Source organism: Ochlerotatus camptorhynchus, unplaced genomic scaffold, assembly GCF_037179485.1.
Source record: "Ochlerotatus camptorhynchus isolate MF236.1 unplaced genomic scaffold, CSIRO-AGI_Acam_v1.1 ptg000088l, whole genome shotgun sequence".
Classification (NCBI taxonomy): domain Eukaryota; kingdom Metazoa; phylum Arthropoda; class Insecta; order Diptera; family Culicidae; genus Ochlerotatus; species Ochlerotatus camptorhynchus.
Window position 1 is genome coordinate 371,672 of NW_027040578.1, and position 19,202 is coordinate 390,873.

The window sequence follows — 19,202 nt, forward strand, 5'->3', positions numbered from 1 at the left end:
CTCCCGAGTGCCAATGATGCATCATACGTATCGGCTGAATTCCGCACAGACATAGAGAAGGCCATCAGATTGATAGATTTACACGTTTCAATACTACGATTTTGGACTACTGTAATGCGAATTCGAATCGTGATTTGAATGCAAATCAAATCCAACAACAACATTGGAGTGGACGCGTGTGTCCCGCGACTTAGTCCACGCGATCACTTTTGATTTCGTTTTGCCCATACGTGAGCTGGGTACTCGAATCGGAACTGGTGCCACCTCCAAATACACCTCTATGGACAGGTGGACTAAAAGAGTTCGTTTAGATTTACAGTATAAATATCAACCGATGCAATTGCAAAGGCATCATCAGTTCACCAAGTTCTCTTCTAGCTTCAGCAAGCCCCAAACCAAACCCTTAAACTTCAAAATGTTCGCCAAAGTGGTAAGAATAAGCGTTGTGTTTTTAAAAAGCCATTCTGTGGCAATTTCTCAATTGTGAAATATGATTTCAGATTGTCCTCGCTGCCGTAGCCATTGCTTGCGCTAACGGAAAGCCGCTGGTCGCTGCTCCGGTCGTGGCCGCTGCTCCAGCTGTAGTGACTGCCCAGAGCTCTCAGGTCATTGCTCGTAACTATAACGGAATCGCTGCGGCTTACACTGCCCCACTAGCTGCTGCCTATACTGCTGCTCCAGTTGCTGCTGCCTACACTTCCCCGTTGGCTGCTGCCTATACTGCTCCATTTGCCTCCGCTGCCTACACTGCTTACAATGCTGCTCCATACGCTGCTGCCTACACTGCTTATAACGGTGCTCCAATCGCTGCTGCCTACACTGCTTACAACGGTGCTCCAGTCGCTGCTGCTTACACCGCTGCTCCAGTTGCCGCTGCCTACAGCGCCTACCCTTATGTTTTTTAAAAAATCAACACCCTTTTTCCTTTCCTGAATAAATTGCACCCCTTGCAAAACCTGATACTCCAACTTGTTCTTGTTTTAATGCATTTCATCATTCAAAATTATTCGAAATGATCCCATATAGAGGGCGAGCATCGTTGATCATGTTCCAATTTATCACAAATTGTGTCACGTGTCATCTGTCAATATTCCATTTGACCCATCATTGTCTGTCCCTTGTATTGATCTCCAGGCGAAATATGCAGGTAATTGATTGAGACCAACACAGTACGTGTGCTGATAGGCTCTTGGCAGCATTGAAACGAGCGTGAAAGACAAAAATCAACAATCTTGACAAAAGGGAAAAACGTATCGAATGACCGCTTCAAAAGTTGAAAGAGTAAAATGCATTAATCCTCAGAACGGCAAGTAAATCACGCACCGATGATTACTTGACACCAATAATCTATCAAGGTCCTGAATGTGTCGTTCGTTATTGCACTCAATGCTATTATAATCATCTCATTTTGATTGCTATTGATTCGTTCTGTGAAAGCTCAACACCAACAAGGACAATAATTATTGTCCTTTATTATTCTTATTAGAATTACTCTTTACACCTGAACCTCATGGTTTTGTATTGAACTAACTGTTTGAAACAAATTTAGTAATTATTCAAACAAACTATTTCTCAACACCACCTGTTTTGATAAACTCCTTCGAACCGCAACGAAAAACCTTATTCAGATTCTCCCGTGCCCAAATTACCCATACTTTATCAATGAAGCTGTTTGCCACTCGAGACATCATAGCCACTATCCAAAGACCTTTTCCATTTTGTATTCGCCTATAACGTTACGTGATAACTAATCATGTGCAACGTGATTTGTAAGAAAGTTTATTAGATCTATCTGTGTGCCGCTGACAAAAGCCACCGTGCATTTCGCGCGCGTCTGTTTTGGGCATTTCAAGGATTCCATTTAACAATAACATGTTTCTATTCTTCGGTCGCTGCCGGGACCATCCCGGGAGGGAACCTCTCTTACATCCCATCCCGATCCCGGTCCGCTCTACAGAGCGCGCTTGTGGTGAGTACCTGAGAGTGCTTTTCTCGTGAGTTGCCCACTCTCCTCTCTCCTCTCTCACGCATGTCATGACTATGGCTGCATCATGAAAAGTTGGGGTCTTCTTTCCGGTTGGCGGTTTAAATGGAACGATGATGATTCCTTTTAAAAATTAAAAAAAAAAAACGACCCGGCATCGCGCTCTGCGTCTATGCGAACGGCGAAGCAACAGGACGATTGGCGATTACGGATGTTGTCGGTTTTTTACGTGAGAAAATTTTTAGAAACGCTTAAATCAAGAGCAAATTTTCTTTATGTCGAAAGTAACGTTCGCACCGATCCGAGGAAAATAAAGGTTTGTTTTGATGACCGAAAAGTTATTCATATTTCCAATTAAACACATATAATCTCATAGTGATAGCAATGTTTAACATATTAAGCAGGGTTTTAATCATACAAAGCAGGTCGCTGGCTTTTATGCTAAAAAAATACTGGTTTTTGAGTCAAAAGTTATCATACATCGTTTGGTGGTCCCCAAATGTTACTGAAGTCAAAGTATATTTACCAGGAGATTCGAGAGAATTATCAATCACGTCTCCTTGCGTGCAGCCCATTCATCATTTTAGGACCACCGAAATCATCTTAGCAACAAACAGTTCGATTTATTCACTTTTATAATGAGAAAATAAAACGACGAACGTACACTTTTTACGGGTTTTTCTGCGCTGTTACTTCAGACAAACGGCATCTCCATAGAAATCGTGTGACTTTAAATAACATCGAAACATATTTTGATCGGAAGGTGATTTCGTCAAAAGGCAATTTGAATGGTAAATAAGTTTAAAACTGGGATGTGATCCTATATTCGAACAGTACATATATAGTAGACTGATGCAAAATTTGAAATTTTTGCTCCACAGTGCTCAAACGGTTCCAAATTGGGCCCTGATTAGGCTCTTAAAATTTGAACTCATTTAGTGAGTAACTGACTTGGCACAAACCATTTGAAGTTTATATGGGAATTACCATGGAGAAACCATAATTTCGGTTCATATCTATCTCAAAATTCACCAGTTCACTCTACTTTAGAAAATGATAGCTGCGCTTGTTGAAATTTTTTTCAGCTACAACTTTGTTGAAGAACACTTTTCGATCAAATGTAAGGAACAAAAGTTATTAATGATTCAAGTCACTGATGTTTTATGATTATGCTCAATCAACTGTTCAGCAGGCAACATTGGTGTTTATGGCGCGTAGAATAGAGGACAAAAATCATGGCTACTATGTCACACTGCAGAATACAGTGTTGCCCACAATACAGTAGCTTAATCTAGAGTCGGTGTATAATGAGTCACGCCAAGAGTGAAACCAAGTCTACCAAGTTGATGAACTGTCAAACCGGCTACCTATCGAGCAAAGCAAACAAACATTACGATGCTATGAAAGGTCCACGAAAGGTATTGCAATAAAATATAAAATATAATCGAAGAAATGGTCATAAATACGCAGTGAGTTTTAACTTGTCATGGGATACGTTTAGTAATGACCAGTAATGAGAATTTCTACTATTTTTTGTTAAGATAATTTGACAAAATCACTGATATAATGATTTACTACAGCCGCTATTTTTATTTATGGCTAGAAGTCATTTGAAGTTGATGTAGAAGTCCTCTGTTGCCAAGTGAAAAGAAAGGGAATCTTTCGAAAACCGTGATGCGAGTTAAACTATTTTTCTCTTGGCGTGACTCATTATACACCGACTCTAGCTTAATCTTGCCATAAGATTATCAATCTCTTAAACAATTAATAACTATTTAATTTGACGTTTGGCTGAAAAACAATGTTGGGCAAAGTTGTAGCTGATAAAAATTCCCATAAGAATAGTAATAGAATTTGTTAACAGTACAATATGTAAAAAGGCTAGAAGACAATAAACAAAAAGTTTTGTTTTCCCATAGTAATTTCCATATAAACTTAAAATGGTTTGTGCCAAGTCAGTTTCTTATTAAATGAATTTAAACTTTCGGAGGCTCATCAGGGCCCGATTTCAAACCGTTTGAACACTGTGGAGCGAAAATTTCAAATTTGGCATCAGTCTAATATATAGTGTAATAGCAGGAGCATCGATTGACACTGATAGCTCGACTTTGTTTACCTTTGTTACTTTCGACGAGATGGAAATTTGCTCTTGAAATGAGAAACAGCGTTGAAGTAGACTGCCGCTCTCCGAATGTCGGCCCATAGTCGAATTGGTAAAAACTGAGTTTTTCAATGCAAATGGTAGCTAATTACACATATTTTCATAATACTGGATTAACTCAAAATCTTTGTTCTGAAAAAGTTTGGAAAGGCAATCAAATTGATTGTCCCATCACATAAGAAGCAATGGTACGAAGCAAACTTAAAACGTGATTTTTTCGGCTTGCTGATGTTCGCTTTGGGACGGACATGCGAAGAACGACAGTAAAGGTCCACCCACAATGCGTAGCGTTAGCATAAATTTGATAGTTATACAATAGATTTTGCTACAGCCCTACATTAAAAGTATGGACGTCTGTCAAAATATGTTCCAATCGAACCGTCAAAATGCACCACTTTGCTCGATTGGAACAGATTTAAGTTTTGTGGTCACAGTCGCCCATAGACTTCTCTGACGTTTGTGAAATGCACAAATATTAGTGCAGAACTTGGAATAAATTATAAGTATTAGTGCAAGAAAACCTTTGAATTCATCCAAAGTTCTGCACTTATACCATAGAGGTAACTCTAAGACTAGAAGATCCCGAAATAACGTGCTCAACTTTTTGGCTCAGCTCTGGTATTCTCTTCGGTCCCAAGCTAATCGAATCCCCCCTCAAAACATAGGAAAAACCAATAACCCCTCATTTTATCTGTCAAACTTTCATAGCGAATCAAAATAAATATTGTGTAGTACTAGAATTTCGACTGAAATTGGGTACGTTAATCGTTTGCTTGGGACCGATAGGCTAGTCAAGTAGTGAGCCAATTTAAAATCGTTAGTTTCGTATTCATAAACGTCAGAGAAGTCTATACTTTAATTAGATGGCTTTAATCAGATCTACACGGAGAAAAAATACTTCCTAAAAATTTTTTTACTTAATATTGACTTCAGCCTCTCACTTGCACTCGTTATTGTTGTCAAAAAAGGAACGAGAGATTCGACCCAACGATATAGTTCAGCCCATACTTACCTTACCAATCAGTTGTTGTCCTCTGCTGTCCAAAGAAGTCGTCTCCACTCTTTTCGATCCATAGCCACAGTTCGCCAGCCTCGTAGTCTGCGAAGGGTCCACATGTCACCTTTTAGTTCGTCATATATTAACCTATCGCAGCCTGGGAAGCCAAGCGATTTGCAGTTCCATGTTTCGAGTTTCCAATCGTAGTCCTTATTTCGTCGCGTAGGTCTGTGCCGATTGTTCCGATCCGTATTTCTTTCTTCAGTGTTTGCAACTTTGTTTTTTTTTTAGGGCGGCTTGTTGGGCCTACCCCAACCCCCTGTCTCAGCGGGGGACCATCGCGCACAGCTCTGTTTAGAGTCCCACGCTGGCACTAGGACGATGATCAGCCGCTCCTAACATGGAGAACAGACGCCGTTTTGAGCCGCACCTCCATGGTGAACAGACGCTCAGATTTGGTGAAGCATTTCCTCTATCACCGTACTATCAACAATCAATACGAAACTAACGATTTTAAATTGGCTCACCACTTTAGTAGCCTATTGGTCCCAAGCAAACGATTAACGTACCCTATTCTAGTTGAAATTCTATTACTACACTATGTTTGTTTTGATTCGCTATGAAAGTTTGACAGATAACATCAGGGGTGTGTGGATTCATGCAGAACATGCAGGGGTGAGTGAAATAGCTTGGGACTGCTTGGGACCGTTGTTCTGGTACTGAGTGAGCCAAAAATAATAATGATTTTCTTCGGGACCCAGTGGTCTTAGAGTTACCTCTATGGTACTATGGTTACCGTGCCAGTGTTCGCGTCGCACCTCTTCACTTTGCTATTGCCGGACTGGCAACATTGCCCAGGCTACGCTACCCAGCTGTGTCCATGTTTCAGCTGGTAGTCTTTTGTTATCATATGACTCGAGGAGGCGTGAAGTAGGAACTTGTGAGGACCAGAGCTAGGTATTCCGCTCCTTCCATTTAGTCAACTCACCATTTAGTAGCCCAGTTCAGCCCAATAAGTTACTTTTGAGTAAATTGCATATTCGCAAATTTACGTCAATTAAACTTAATTTAGGGTACACACTTAGTTTTTTCTACCGAGCTCGGCTGTGCAAATCTCGGCAAAAAAAGTTTCACTGAGATCTCAGCAAAAGTGACATTTGACTGCTGACTTTCGGAAAAAGCTTAGCTGAATCTCAGCAAACAAATGAAATGTTTGCTGAGATCTCAGCAAAACTTTTTTTGCCGAGATTTGCACAGCCGAGCTCGGTAAAAAAAACTAAGTGTGTAGAATATATTTAAAGCCTGAACAGAAGTTATTATTAAAAATAGTACAAGTACAATTAAGCATGCAGTTGAATAAAATGGCCAAGAAGTCGTTTCTTCAATAGACGATTGTTTGTTGGGTATGCGGTATCTTGTTAAAATTTAATGCTTTTCTCAGAATACTAGTTCGAGCACACGCAATTGTATTGTGATAAAGAATTAAGATACAATATGAACTTTACAAACCTGTTCGGTAATGTTTACAATAATCTATTACTTTACTACGGTTTGTTTTTGTAAAAGATTATTTTTACAGTACATTCGCTAAGCTTTTTACAGTATCGTGTAATTACAGCCCGTTACAATTTTGTTCGGTAATTTTTGTTTTCAGTTTTCGGTAAAACATTTTAATTTACGGAAATTCAGCAGTTTTGATTGCGGAAATTGGTGAAATTATATTTTTTACAAAACTTTCGGTGGAAATTATATTTTACAGAACGTATCCAGCAAAAAAAGTACCAAACAATATTTAAGATATTTGGTGTGTATCTGGGTATTGCGAACTCTGTCGGTTTAATTTTTCAAGTGAGCAAGAAAACATCTTGAAAATCTTTCGAAGCTTTAAATTGTTTTGCGAAACAGCTCACGAAATCGTATATACATGCTGCCAAATGAACTCTTGGCTCCTCCTTCTCTGCTCCACAAATAACGTATACATGGTGTTGGGAGTGCACCTGCCGACAAAGCTCACATGACTCTTATAAAGTTTGATTAAATTCTTGTTTTAGCAATTCGTAACCCAGTTTTGTCATTATTATTAATATCAAATAAAACTTATTTGAGCATCACGATCGATGATTTACATTATCCGCCTACTAAGGTTGATGTTTCGAAAGTTTCACAATTATAATTCTTAAGGGGCTGTTCATTAACTACGTAGACGGTTTTTTGGGATTCGTTAACCCCCCCCCCCCTGCGTAGAAAATTGTCCATACAAAAGATTTAAAATTTGTATGGGCCGTTGATAATTGTTAACCCCTCCCCCCCTAAAAAGTCTACATAGTTTATGAACAGCCCCTAATTTGTTTTCAGTAGGTGACAATACCTTTACTTGTGGTCAACGATGCCATATATACAGACTTGTGTACACGAAAAAAGTGGTCACCCTTTTTTAATTGTATCCAAAAAATATCAAATGAAGTATTTCCTGAAGCTAGAATTAATGCAATAACTAGTTAATATTTGTAACTATTTTTATATCTAATGAGATTAAAATCGTTATTATAATTAAAGTTACAAGGGTTCAAAAAAGATAGTGTCCACCTTTATCGTGTACAAAAGTCTGTTTATCTGGCATCGTTGCTTGTGGTTCAAACAGTAACTACCCACATGACTTCTGTGCTCTTTTGTATGTTTGACTCCCGTTTGACAGTTCGACTCGGCTCCCAGATGACAAGCATTTTTGAGTTAGTTCGCAGTACTCAGCTTGATACACACCTGAGTACTGCGAACTAACTCAAAATGCTTGTCATCTGGAGCCGAGTACTTTTTTCTTACTGTGTAGATTCAAATTCTATTCGCCAAACTATTTATTGTTAGTTGCAACTAAAACTGGACTGCTCCAAAAATGCAAAAAGTGTGATAAAAGTGCACGTTTACGTCAAATCGTTTTGTTGTCTTCAGTGCACTTATTCCTTACTCCATAAGGAATAAGTGCACCGAAGACAACCAAACGGTTTGACGTAAACGTGCACTTTTATCACACTTTTTAATAAGTGAAAACGCGCTTATTTGTCCAGTTTGGTGGGAAATGCGTAATACATATAGCGACTAGGAACACTCAAGGCCGGCGCACAATAGATACGTTTTCAGGTTTTTTGACAGTTAGCCCATCTGTCAAAAAAAACCCGAAAACGTATGCATTGTGCGCCGGCCTTCACTTCCATACCCGAAAAAAATAACAACAAAAATACATTAAAAAACAATGTAACAATAAGACGAAAATTATTGCCTTAACAATGATTTATATTGTTACGTCTACAATAAATTTACCTGGATTTATGTTGTACTAAACAGTAAATTTCATGGTAAATGGAAAATTTACAATAAAAAAGGGGGGTTGTTAAGTATCTTAACAATAAAATTTTCGAGATTTCCCCATATCATTTTTTTTTCAATAACAGTATATATTATTGTTATTTCACTGTTGGTTGGCGAATTTATTGATAAAAAAAATAACAGTGTACTTTAGAGTGTATGTGTTGGCTTGACAGATCTACTTTATCGACTTTTAAAAAATTCGAAAAAATAAAACATCGCCCCGGGAAGGGAAGGGGGTGGTATGTCTGTTACGGGTGAGTCCTTTTTTACTTATTTTGGATTGAGATTCGATCCGCAACTTGTGAGAAATGCAGGCCAACTCCCCTGCACTCGATCTCCCTAGGTCACGCCTTCTTGGTGGTTGAGCGTCGTTGATAAGTTAATGCATTCGACTGGAGAGAATCGCCCATGAAATATGCTTCCACCTGAGAGTTCCTTCCTTACATCTTCAAGTGGTGGATTTTTTTTATTATTATTGTATGATTATTAATACATTCGACTGGAGAGAATCGCCCATGAAATATGCTTCCACCTGAGAGTTCCTTCCTTACATCTTCAAGTGGTGGATTTTTTTTATTATTATTGTATGATTATGTCCGTGCAGTCAGGAAAAGGTCTGCATTAAGCGGGATTTAGATGAGGCAAGTGAGTTGAATTCAACTCAAACCGATCTGGTCGTAGGCGTTGAATTGACTTGGCAACGAATAGAGCAAGTCCGATATCGGTCAGATTTCTGGACGTTCGTTTCGCACTTCAAGTGTTGCTTCAAGTGAGTTGAACGCTGAATTGAACCATCTTAACCCAGCTTTAGAGAGGGTCTAGGATAAGAGATGAACGGACGCGGACTGGCTGGTTTTGAGCCAAACGAACTGTCAAAGCCACAGCCATACGAGCAGCGCCTATCTAGATTACATTGGCAGTGTTGCTGACCTTCTCATAGTCTGCATGCTTCAATTAGATTTATTTTTATTGTTCGTGACGTAGCCCACAATGAAAACACATCAATATTTAATGTAACAACATTTTTTATTGTAATAGAGTTGTTCATTATTGTTCATGATCGAATCATGTTAACAATAAAATAAATGAAAAAGACGATAAAAATCATTGTAACAATATTTTATTATGTACATTCATTGTACATCTAGGAAGCAGTTTTGCCGTTTTCGGAAGGGTACAACATTATAACAATCATTTTTATTGTCGAAAATAAATATTAATGTTAGAGCATTGTTTCCACTGAAAATTTCACTGTAATTTTTTTTTCGGGTATCCAATCAGAGAATTTCTAGACTTTTCTGCCATAAAGGCCAATGTCGCAAACATAAACAATGGCTTTCTTCCGCGAATTTTTCGAGAACCACGATTATTGGGGGAGTCTCCCTATCAGATGGAATTGGTGGCTTATGGATAGACTTTTAATTGCAAAAATTTACGAAAAAGCCATTGTTTACGTTTGCAATATTGGCCCTTATGAACGCTCTGTGTTGTAATTTCGTTCTCTCTGTAGAATGTGAAAATTCAAAAGCGCGCGCAAAATTTGATAATAGAAAGAGAGTAAACCAATCCATGAGAGAATGAGAGCTTTTTTCGCACAACCGAATGCAGGACGCAGCCATCCCACCCGAACGTGTGTTTTGATTTGCTCTGATGACGATGATGATGTGTGGAGAACAAGAGCAGAGCCTTCAGCACGAAAACTGGATAACAGACTCGGACGTCGCGAAAGCATCATCAGTTGACTTTTATCACTTGCTGTGTTCGGTCGAACAAAAGAACCAAACGGCCGCCAGAAGTAGAAAGTAACCCCAACCGTTGTGAAAAGCCTTTCGGATTGCCCCAGAACGAAAAAGCGCAGCAGAGTGTATTCTGAGTAGTCGATGAGCGAAAGTGTAGTGAAAGTTTTTTTTTTCTTCCTATGTGGGAAATTCCGAAGAACCCCTATTAAAAGTGGTTTCCGATTACTATCACTGAAAAGAGTGAGTGTTGAAACGTAATTCAAATCACTGTTCGGAACGCGTGTTTCAGGAAGGTGTTTTATTTTAAAGGAAGTGCATTGTCGTTTTTGTATCGGATTTCACACCCGAAATAGTTCGTCGTAGACGCCTGGACTGGTGAATTCCAATAGGAATCGGCGCTTTTATCAGGGTGGTACGGTACGGCGGCGATCGTAGATGTTCGGATTTATGAATGAAAACATACTCATACAGGTAGGTGTATAACGGTTTTCTGTTTCCACGCAAAGAAAGTGTGTTTTACTCGCTGAGTTCCATTCATAAGAATGTGGAAAATGTGAGGAATTTGAAACCGCTTGTTAGCGATGAAAGAAGTGCTATTTTTACGTTCTTACATATCAGCAAGGTGTTTCTGCTTGAACAATTTAAATTAACATATCCTAATTTGATTTCCTTAAGTAGAGGACCGTTTTTGTAGAGGACAGTTTTTGGGATGTTTTTCGACAACGCATGAATTTTCGAATATGAAAAACAGCATTCAGCTTGGCCAGACAGCGATTTATCGGTTATTATATTTTGCAATAGGTACTAGAAGGTCCTAATAGAAAAGTACAAGAAAAAGTGCTTAACGGCGTGTTCGAGGTATCAGCCACTGTGGTATAATTTTATCATTCGTTTATGGTTTCAGTATATTTTGGATCATCATGCAGTAAAGGATGTAAGGGGGGGACGCTGAATAGTTTTAAACAAGTTCAATTGCAGTTTTTTTTATTCAAATTATGTTTATGAAAATGTTTTCACTGTTTTCTATTTGGCAAGCGGAACTCAGTGAACAAATCTTCATAAACTACATTTCGGTTTTGAACGAAAAAATTGCATTTGAATTTTTCAAAAAAGTGTTTCGTTCCCTTTCTCTTCAAGTACCCACTTCACACTCTAAAGTACACCCCACGCGACAATTTGTATTGACAATAATCGTATTGTCAATACATTCTATATTGACGTGAATAGGGGTAAGAGGGGCATAGTAAACAGGTGGGGCATAGTGAGCATCCCGTGCACCAGCTTGGACTTCCGGCCGTTCATAACAAATTTATTGGTGGTAGGATCAATATCATAATGATATTGAACCTACTACCAGTTGATTTGTTTCATGCAGCTAGAGATCCAGGGCCAAACTGCGGGATGCTCACTATGCCCCACCTGTTCACTATGCCCTCCTCCCCTACATCGATATTGACATCATCAATAATATTGTCAATACTTGTAAGTATTGACACTATTTCTCACCGTGTGGGGTTCGCTTAAGTTATGAAGGAACGAAGAGGAGATAGGTTTTTCTCAATTTTGCGGGAAACACTTGATGAATGCTCCCTAGGATTTATTTTCATATTGTCTACCTTCTATTAAGTTATATGAAAATAGTTCGGAGTCACAGGTGAGTTACTTCTGTGTAAATAAAAAAAATGACCCACCTGAGCGTCGTATAACCTACAAATCTGAATACTTCCATCATGACAAACTCTTTACTCTCTACACTGAAGAAAAACTTCCGGTAAAACCTGATTGTTTTATTTTTTTTATTTGATTACCGTCCTACTAAGCACAACCCACGCTTTACCTCTTTTTTCGAATGGATATGATAAAAATGGATTCCACTATAGATGGCTTCTAAATGTATTTACCTTTTCATGAAGGTAATGAATTGTTACGATATTGCTTATTGATTCCAAGTTCATCCTATGTGTGCGATGAAAATAGTTACTATCCAGCATCCAATACGAAAAATATGTAAACGTTTTTGTAGCCGAGTTAATAATGGAAGCGAAAAACGATGGTCCGTTTGAATAGTTGAGCGAGAAATGGACAACACGACCTGAATCCGATCGATGCTGTAGATTTGTCAACTTGTCGATCTTAGTGCGTGTACGGATGAAGGCGAAAAAAATGATTTCGCTAGGAGAACTTCTTTTATTTTTGAGAACAATGAGGGTAAATATTCATACAATGCGCTCTAACGGGCTTTGTGTTGTAGCTTAAGAACTAAAGCATCGGAACAAACGTACACATTAATCCAGCCAGTAAGGTTTTATCGGGTTTTTGAATTGCGGAACTCGGTGGAAAATTCAAAAACAAGGGGCAAGCCAGCCGTACTCAGAGTTATTATTTTTGCAGTGAGTAAATATGAGTAACTCATAATTACTCAAAATTGATCAAAGCAGTCGCACATTCATCAACAAATAAAAATTAAAAATAGTTTGAATTAACATCAACTATCATTGGAGGCGAACCAGCCCAAGGCTGAAAGCCTCCTTAATAAAGCTAAATAATAATGATAATCAACTATCAGAATGATATTTTCCGTATTATCATATTAATACAAACACTAACTATTCAAATTTAGTACATTTACAGCACATTACCCTGATATGTGAAATCTTGAAAATGCGGTATAAGCAGGATGTGTGACTTTAAAATTATCCAAGTCAAACATCCAATCCAAATCAATTCATCTTTACTTACCTTACAAATCGGGATAAGGTCTTGATGTCCTCTCCTGTCCGAAGAAGTCATCTTCTTTCTTCGGTATTTGCAACTTTATATTTTTTCGATGGTGGTTTCTGGCGTGCACAGCTCTGTTTAGAGTCCTACGGTTCTACACGGTTAGAAAAAAGTACCCAAAATTAAGTTCTTTTCACTCATTTCGGCACTATAGTGCAGGAACCCAAAAGTAGGTAAAGCAGGTCAAAGTAATTTTCATTTACTTGTGTGCAGTTCGTATGGAATTTTCCACTAGCTTTTTAACCAAAAGTAAGTTAGTTGTACCCAACAGGTAAATATGATTATACCCAACGTTGGGTTCCCACACTTTACTACCCCTGTTGGGTGGTTTTACTCCTTTTTTTTTGACAACATTAGAAGGAGAAAATTAGACAAACTAGTCAAAAGTAGGTAAAAGTGAACTGGCCGTTGGGTACTTTTTTCTTACCGTGTAGAGTCCTGGAACGGTGATCAGTCGCTCCTAACATGGAGAACAGACGCCGTTTTGACCCGCACCTCCATGGTGAACAGACGCTCGGGTTTGGTAAAGCAATTCCTGTCACCGTACTATGGTTATCGCATCAGTGTTCCCGTCGCACCTCTTCAGTTTGCTATTGCCGGACTGGCAACATTGCCCAGGCTGCGCCACCCAGCTGTGCCTATGTTTCAGGTAGTAGACTTTTGTTATCATATCACTTGGGGAAGCGTAAGGTAGGAACTTGTGAGGACCAGAGCTAGGTATCCCGCTCCTTCCAAGTTCTCAACTCACCATTTAGTAGCCCAAATCAATCAATCCACAAGCATATTTTAATCTATTATTTAAGCTATTACTTAGCTAGAAACTGGTGCCGGTGGTTCCTGAAACATGACCGGATGTGTTGTTTATTAATTTATTTGATAAGGCTCAATCGAATTAACTTTACGGAGCCGATGATTCTTGTTCACTATGCAATACATCTTAAAGCTGTAGTCAAAGTATACAACACAATAAATAAAAACTTTATCTTTTGCTATCCAATAAGCCTCCTCCATCAGAATGAGAGCCACTTCCAGTAATTTCATTGTATAGCAGTATCGCCAACGAAGGGCAGAGCGCTTCCATTGCAGCAATGGACGCAAAACGTGGTCAGCACTCATCACGAAACGGTTGCTTTCCAAAGTCGATGACGCATCGACCAAAAGAACTGCTGATGAAGAACAATGAGGAGAACCACACGATGGTTGCTGCCGAGTAAACAGACAATCGCGTGACACATGTATCGAGAGTGGCCTGCTTCTGTCGAAGCCGAGTGAACACTCATGGCCGGATGTTGCCAGCTTTGGTTATTACTACCGTTGAACTGGTTTTTGAATTCCCATGTCATTTAATGGGTTTAATTCATTTTAAATTATGGGTTTTTTTCGTCAATCAATTATGGGTTAATTTCGTCAATCGTCAATCAGTGTGGACGCGTTTTTCAGTCGCTCCTAGCCGCGTGCGCTTTAATTTCGTTTTCATTTTATTTTTATTTTATTTTTTGCGTGCGGGTACCGTTTTGCGTGTGTGTATTTTTTTTAAACTTTTGTTGTTGTACGCCGTTAAAATGAGCTGTGAAATTTGTGCTGTGGATTCTTCCACTGAATCCGGCATGTGGAAATGTGCTGGATGCCCGCGTCAATTCCACGCAGCGTGCCTAGGATTATCTGTACCTGTGCCGGTTCAGAGGAGCTCAATTCACAAGAGAGACAAGACAATCAACATTTTGTCTTATGTATTACCATGCTGTAGCTCATGCCAAACTATGATAACGGCTAGTTTTGAGTTCAACGCGCTTGTGGAGCAACAAGCGCGGCTGGTCGACCAAGTCAACAAAAACACAGAGGTGACTCATCGCTCCACGGTTCACCCAAATAATGCTGACATTGTCCATGAAGCGATCGACCGACTCGATGCTTTACTCGTCGATATAAAAAAAAACAGCTGACGGCAACTGGAAGCAGTGGTTCTACTGACAACGTTAGTGCTATTAAAAACCACATTACCTCGCTTTTTGACATAGCGATGAAAGCTTCACAAGAAAATTTTGCAAATTCAATGCCAACAATGACATCAGGAATTTCCGAAGACCTTAACTTTCTCAAGGACGAGCTGAAAAATATAAGCAATATAACTTCTGACCTGTGCTCTACTGTTGCAATGCAACAAAACCCTATACTAGGGTTAGGTATTGTATAAGATGAGCTGAAATCGTTATCGGCTGGTATTGGCAACATCGAAACCCAAATTAACTGTGTCACACTTAATACGCCAGACTCCCCATACGAAGTGATATCACCATCACCTGACCCTCTCCCCAGTTTGCTGGAAGAGTTAAACAATGAGCAAAACGTTGATGACTCAGGATGGCGTCTTTTGGGCATGAGGAGGGTCTGGAAAGCAGACTGGTCAGATTACGACGCGCGCAAATCACTACGGCTAAATCAACAAAAACATGCTGAAAAAGCTAGAAAGAAAAGGAAACAAAATACAGCACGAAATTATTCTAACGTAAGGAACAACATACACAGCAACAGTTTAAAGCATCGTAATCATCGAAACATGAATTCCGACAACGGTTACAGTACCAATCACAGCAACATTTTCGGTCACCGGAGCATCATTCGACATAACGAACAGGATAACATTAACAGCAATAACAAAAACAACAGTTCCTACCAATTCCACATCAGAAATCATGGCAACCCCCGTTTTCTTCCACCTGATCGAGAGCTGCTTTCAGCAGCAAAAAATGTCTTCAACAAACCACCGGTTAATTATCAACCTACGATGCAGTTTGAAAAAAGGGAAACTAAAAACCCGTACCCAGTAAGCGGTCTTCAGAATTCACATGGTATGGCTCCGGGGAATTCTTCCTCTACATCGTGTCAGCCGTGCACATGTAGACATGCGTGTTTTCGGCACCACTGACGCACTCACCTGAGGTAGAATATGACAACATAGCTGAGCCCGAGGATCATGGCATCTCACATAACTTGAGGGATTTCGGACAGGATGCAGCCACTTCACCCCCTGACCAGCACGACGTAAGTGACCATGTCGCTAGTTTATCAAGTAGCTCTTTTTTAAGTGAAACTACAGTCTATTGCCAAAATGTTAACCGTATGCGTAGTGCGTATAAAATAAATGAAATTCAAAATAAAATAAGCGGATGCACATATGATATAATAATTGGAACAGAAACTAGTTGGTCTGATAGTATTAATAGCGAAGAGGTCTTTGGTGGTAAATTTTGTGTTTTTCGATGTGACCGCGATTTATCATTATCAGGTAAAAAATCAGGTGGTGGTGTACTTATTGCTGTGAATGCTACATTTCAAGCTGAACAAATTGTTAGTGAAAGCCAACAAGAATTTGAAGATGTGTGGGTTAAAATTTTAATAAACGGCGAAGAACATCTTTTCGCTTCTGTCTACTTTCCTCCACACTTTTCCAAAAAACCAGCTTACGAAAAGTTTTTCACTGCTGCAGAACTTAAAATTCAAAGAGAAGATGCAAGAACCAAAATTCATATTTATAGAGATTTTAACCAGAATACTGTTAATTTTATACAGGATAGTGATAATGATTCTCTGTTGTTACCAATTGTAGGTGAAAACGATACTTTGTAATTCATCTTTGATAAAAGCAGCCACTTGGGACTTCATCAAATTAACCATGTTCGTAACCAGCTCAATTCCTATTTGGATCTTATGTTTACTAATTGTACAGAAGATTTTTGTATTGTAGAAGCAGCAGTTCCATTATGGAAGAATGAAAAATTTCATACGGCTATTGAATACTCAGTGTACACAGACTCGCATCGGTCACGCCCAAGCGTTGTTGATTTTGAATTAGTTTATGATTTTAAAAATGCAAATGTTCCTGCATTTAACAACAGACTGAATAACATAAGTTGGCAAAACCTTTTAAAAGATGAAAACAACATGGACAAGGCTGTTGACATATTTTATACTAACTTATACAATATTATTGAAGAATTCGTTCCTAAAAGACAAAAGAGAATAGTGAACAGCACCAAATATCCTGTGTGGTATACACAAGAAATCAGAAATATTAAAAACAGGAAGCAAAAAGCACACAAGGCGTATAAAAAGTTTAAAACGTCACACAATTTAGAAAAATACGTTGAAATTTGCGGAGCACTTGAGGCAGAAATATCGTCAGCATATGAGAATTACAATTCAAGAGTAGAGAACAATATAATATCTGATCCCAAAACGTTTTTTAACTTCGCGAACGAAAAAATGAAGTCATGTACATTCCCATCACGCATGCAGTTTGAAGAGTGTGATAGCACTGATAGTGAGGATATTTGTAACCTATTTGCTCGTTTTTTCCAAAACACATATAAGAAATCCAGTAATGCTCTCGATTTGAACTATTTTTCTTACCTACATGAAGGGGAAAATTACGTATCAGTTAATAATATCACTGTTAAAGAAATTTTTATGACTCTTGAAAGTCTCGATGCCGGCAAAGGACCTGGTCCTGATGAAATACCTCCATTTTTATTGAAAAAAATAGCAACAAGTTTTGTTAAACCATTGTTTTGGCTTTACAATTTATCTCTCAAAACAGGTGATTTTCCAAAAATTTTGAAGAAATCATTTTTAAATCCAATATTTAAATCTGGCAAACGGTCAGATAGTAAAAACTATAGAGGTATTGCAATTATGTCATGCATTCCTAAAATGTTTGAAGCAATTGTTAACCAGAAAATATTTAACCAGGTTAAGCATCGCATTTCAAATAATCAACATGGTTTTTTTAAAGGTCGGTCAACGTCTACTAATCTGTTGGAACTTTTCTATTGAAGCAATGGATAGAGTTAATACCTTTGAAACTTTATACACTGACTTTAGTAAGGCCTTTGACAGAGTAGACATCCCCTTACTTCTTTTTAAATTAAAACGTTTAGGTATGACAAGTACACTTTTAAAATGGATTGGATCATACTTGACAGAAAGAACACAGATGGTCCGCTTTAAAGGAAAAATATCTTCGCCAGTTAATGTTACCTCGGGAGTTCCACAGGGATCTCATTTAGGTCCTTTATTATTTATTTTATTTGTGGATGACGTGAAGTTTGTGTTAAATCGTTTAAATGTGCTCATATATGCTGACGATATGAAACTGTACATGGAAATCTTTGACAATTCTGATTTGCTACATTTTAAAAATGAAATTGATGTTTCTACAACTGGTGCGTTAAAAGTCTGCTGGATATTAATGTTAAAAAATGCAATATTATATCATATTCCAGAAAAAACACTACTCTAGATTTTACATGTACTCTAGGAAACCAGCTGGTTGTAAGGTGCGATAAAATTAGGGACTTAGGAGTAATTCTTCACAGCAAAAAAATAATTTTGATATCACATCAAAGTGGATGCACTACAATCATGTCGAAAATTTCATGTAATTTTTATGACCACATAAATAAACAAATGCAGTAAAAGCAGCGTAATGTCAGTTCATGCATTGTATTAATGATAATTTAGTCCTTTTTAGCAAGTAATATTACACCATATTTTCGACATGATTGTAGTGCATCCACTTTGACGTGATATCAAAATTATTTTTTTGCTGTGTTGACTCGAAGTTGACATTTGTAGATCATGTGAATACCACAATTCACAAAGCTAATAATATGTTGGGATTGATAAAAAGATTTAGTTATCATTTTAAAGACCCATATACCATCAAAACACTTTATATAGCTTACGTGAGATCAATTCTCGAATACTGCAGTGTGGTTTGGGCTCCATACCATGAAACTTATATAAATCGTATGGAATCAGTTCATAAACAGTTTTTGTTATTTGCTCTTAGGAAACTAGGCTGGACCTCTTTTCCCCTTCCTTCTTATGAGTCCCGTTGCATGTTGATAAACATTGAAACACTTAAGAAACGAAGAGAAATTTCCATTATTTCCTTTGTCAATGATATTATCTCACAACGCGTAAATTCAGAAAAAATATTAGCAAGATTAAATTTTTACGTACCATCACGCATGTTAAGAACTCGAAATGTATTTCAACTGTCACCTCACAGAACGAATTATGGTAAAAATGGACCAATTAATAGAATGATGAGAGTGTATAATAATTATTGTGAGCATATAGATCTAACGATGTCTAAAGATACAGTAAGGAGAACAC

At 38.2% G+C, this 19,202-nt stretch overlaps 2 protein-coding genes across 3 annotated transcripts in view; both read left to right on the forward strand.

Moving 5' to 3' along the window:
- The first annotated feature begins 350 nt into the window (after positions 1–350).
- Positions 351–960, forward strand: LOC135698515 (cuticle protein 19.8-like). The gene is made up of 2 exons (XM_065218524.1): positions 351–430; positions 501–960. Exons 1-2 carry the CDS (start codon positions 416–418, stop codon positions 903–905), a joined length of 420 nt encoding a protein of 139 aa, XP_065074596.1. The 5' UTR covers positions 351–415; the 3' UTR covers positions 906–960.
- A 9,310-nt stretch (positions 961–10,270) lies between these two features.
- Ret (Ret oncogene) overlaps positions 10,271–19,202 on the forward strand; it is a 149,855-nt gene continuing 140,923 nt past the window's right edge. Inside the window, exon 1 of one of the 2 annotated variants that reach the window (XM_065218515.1) lies at positions 10,271–10,719. The gene's annotated coding sequence lies outside the window, so the exon portion shown is untranslated. The remainder of the gene's footprint in view (positions 10,720–19,202) is intronic. The other variant, XM_065218514.1, reaches the window with a different exon arrangement.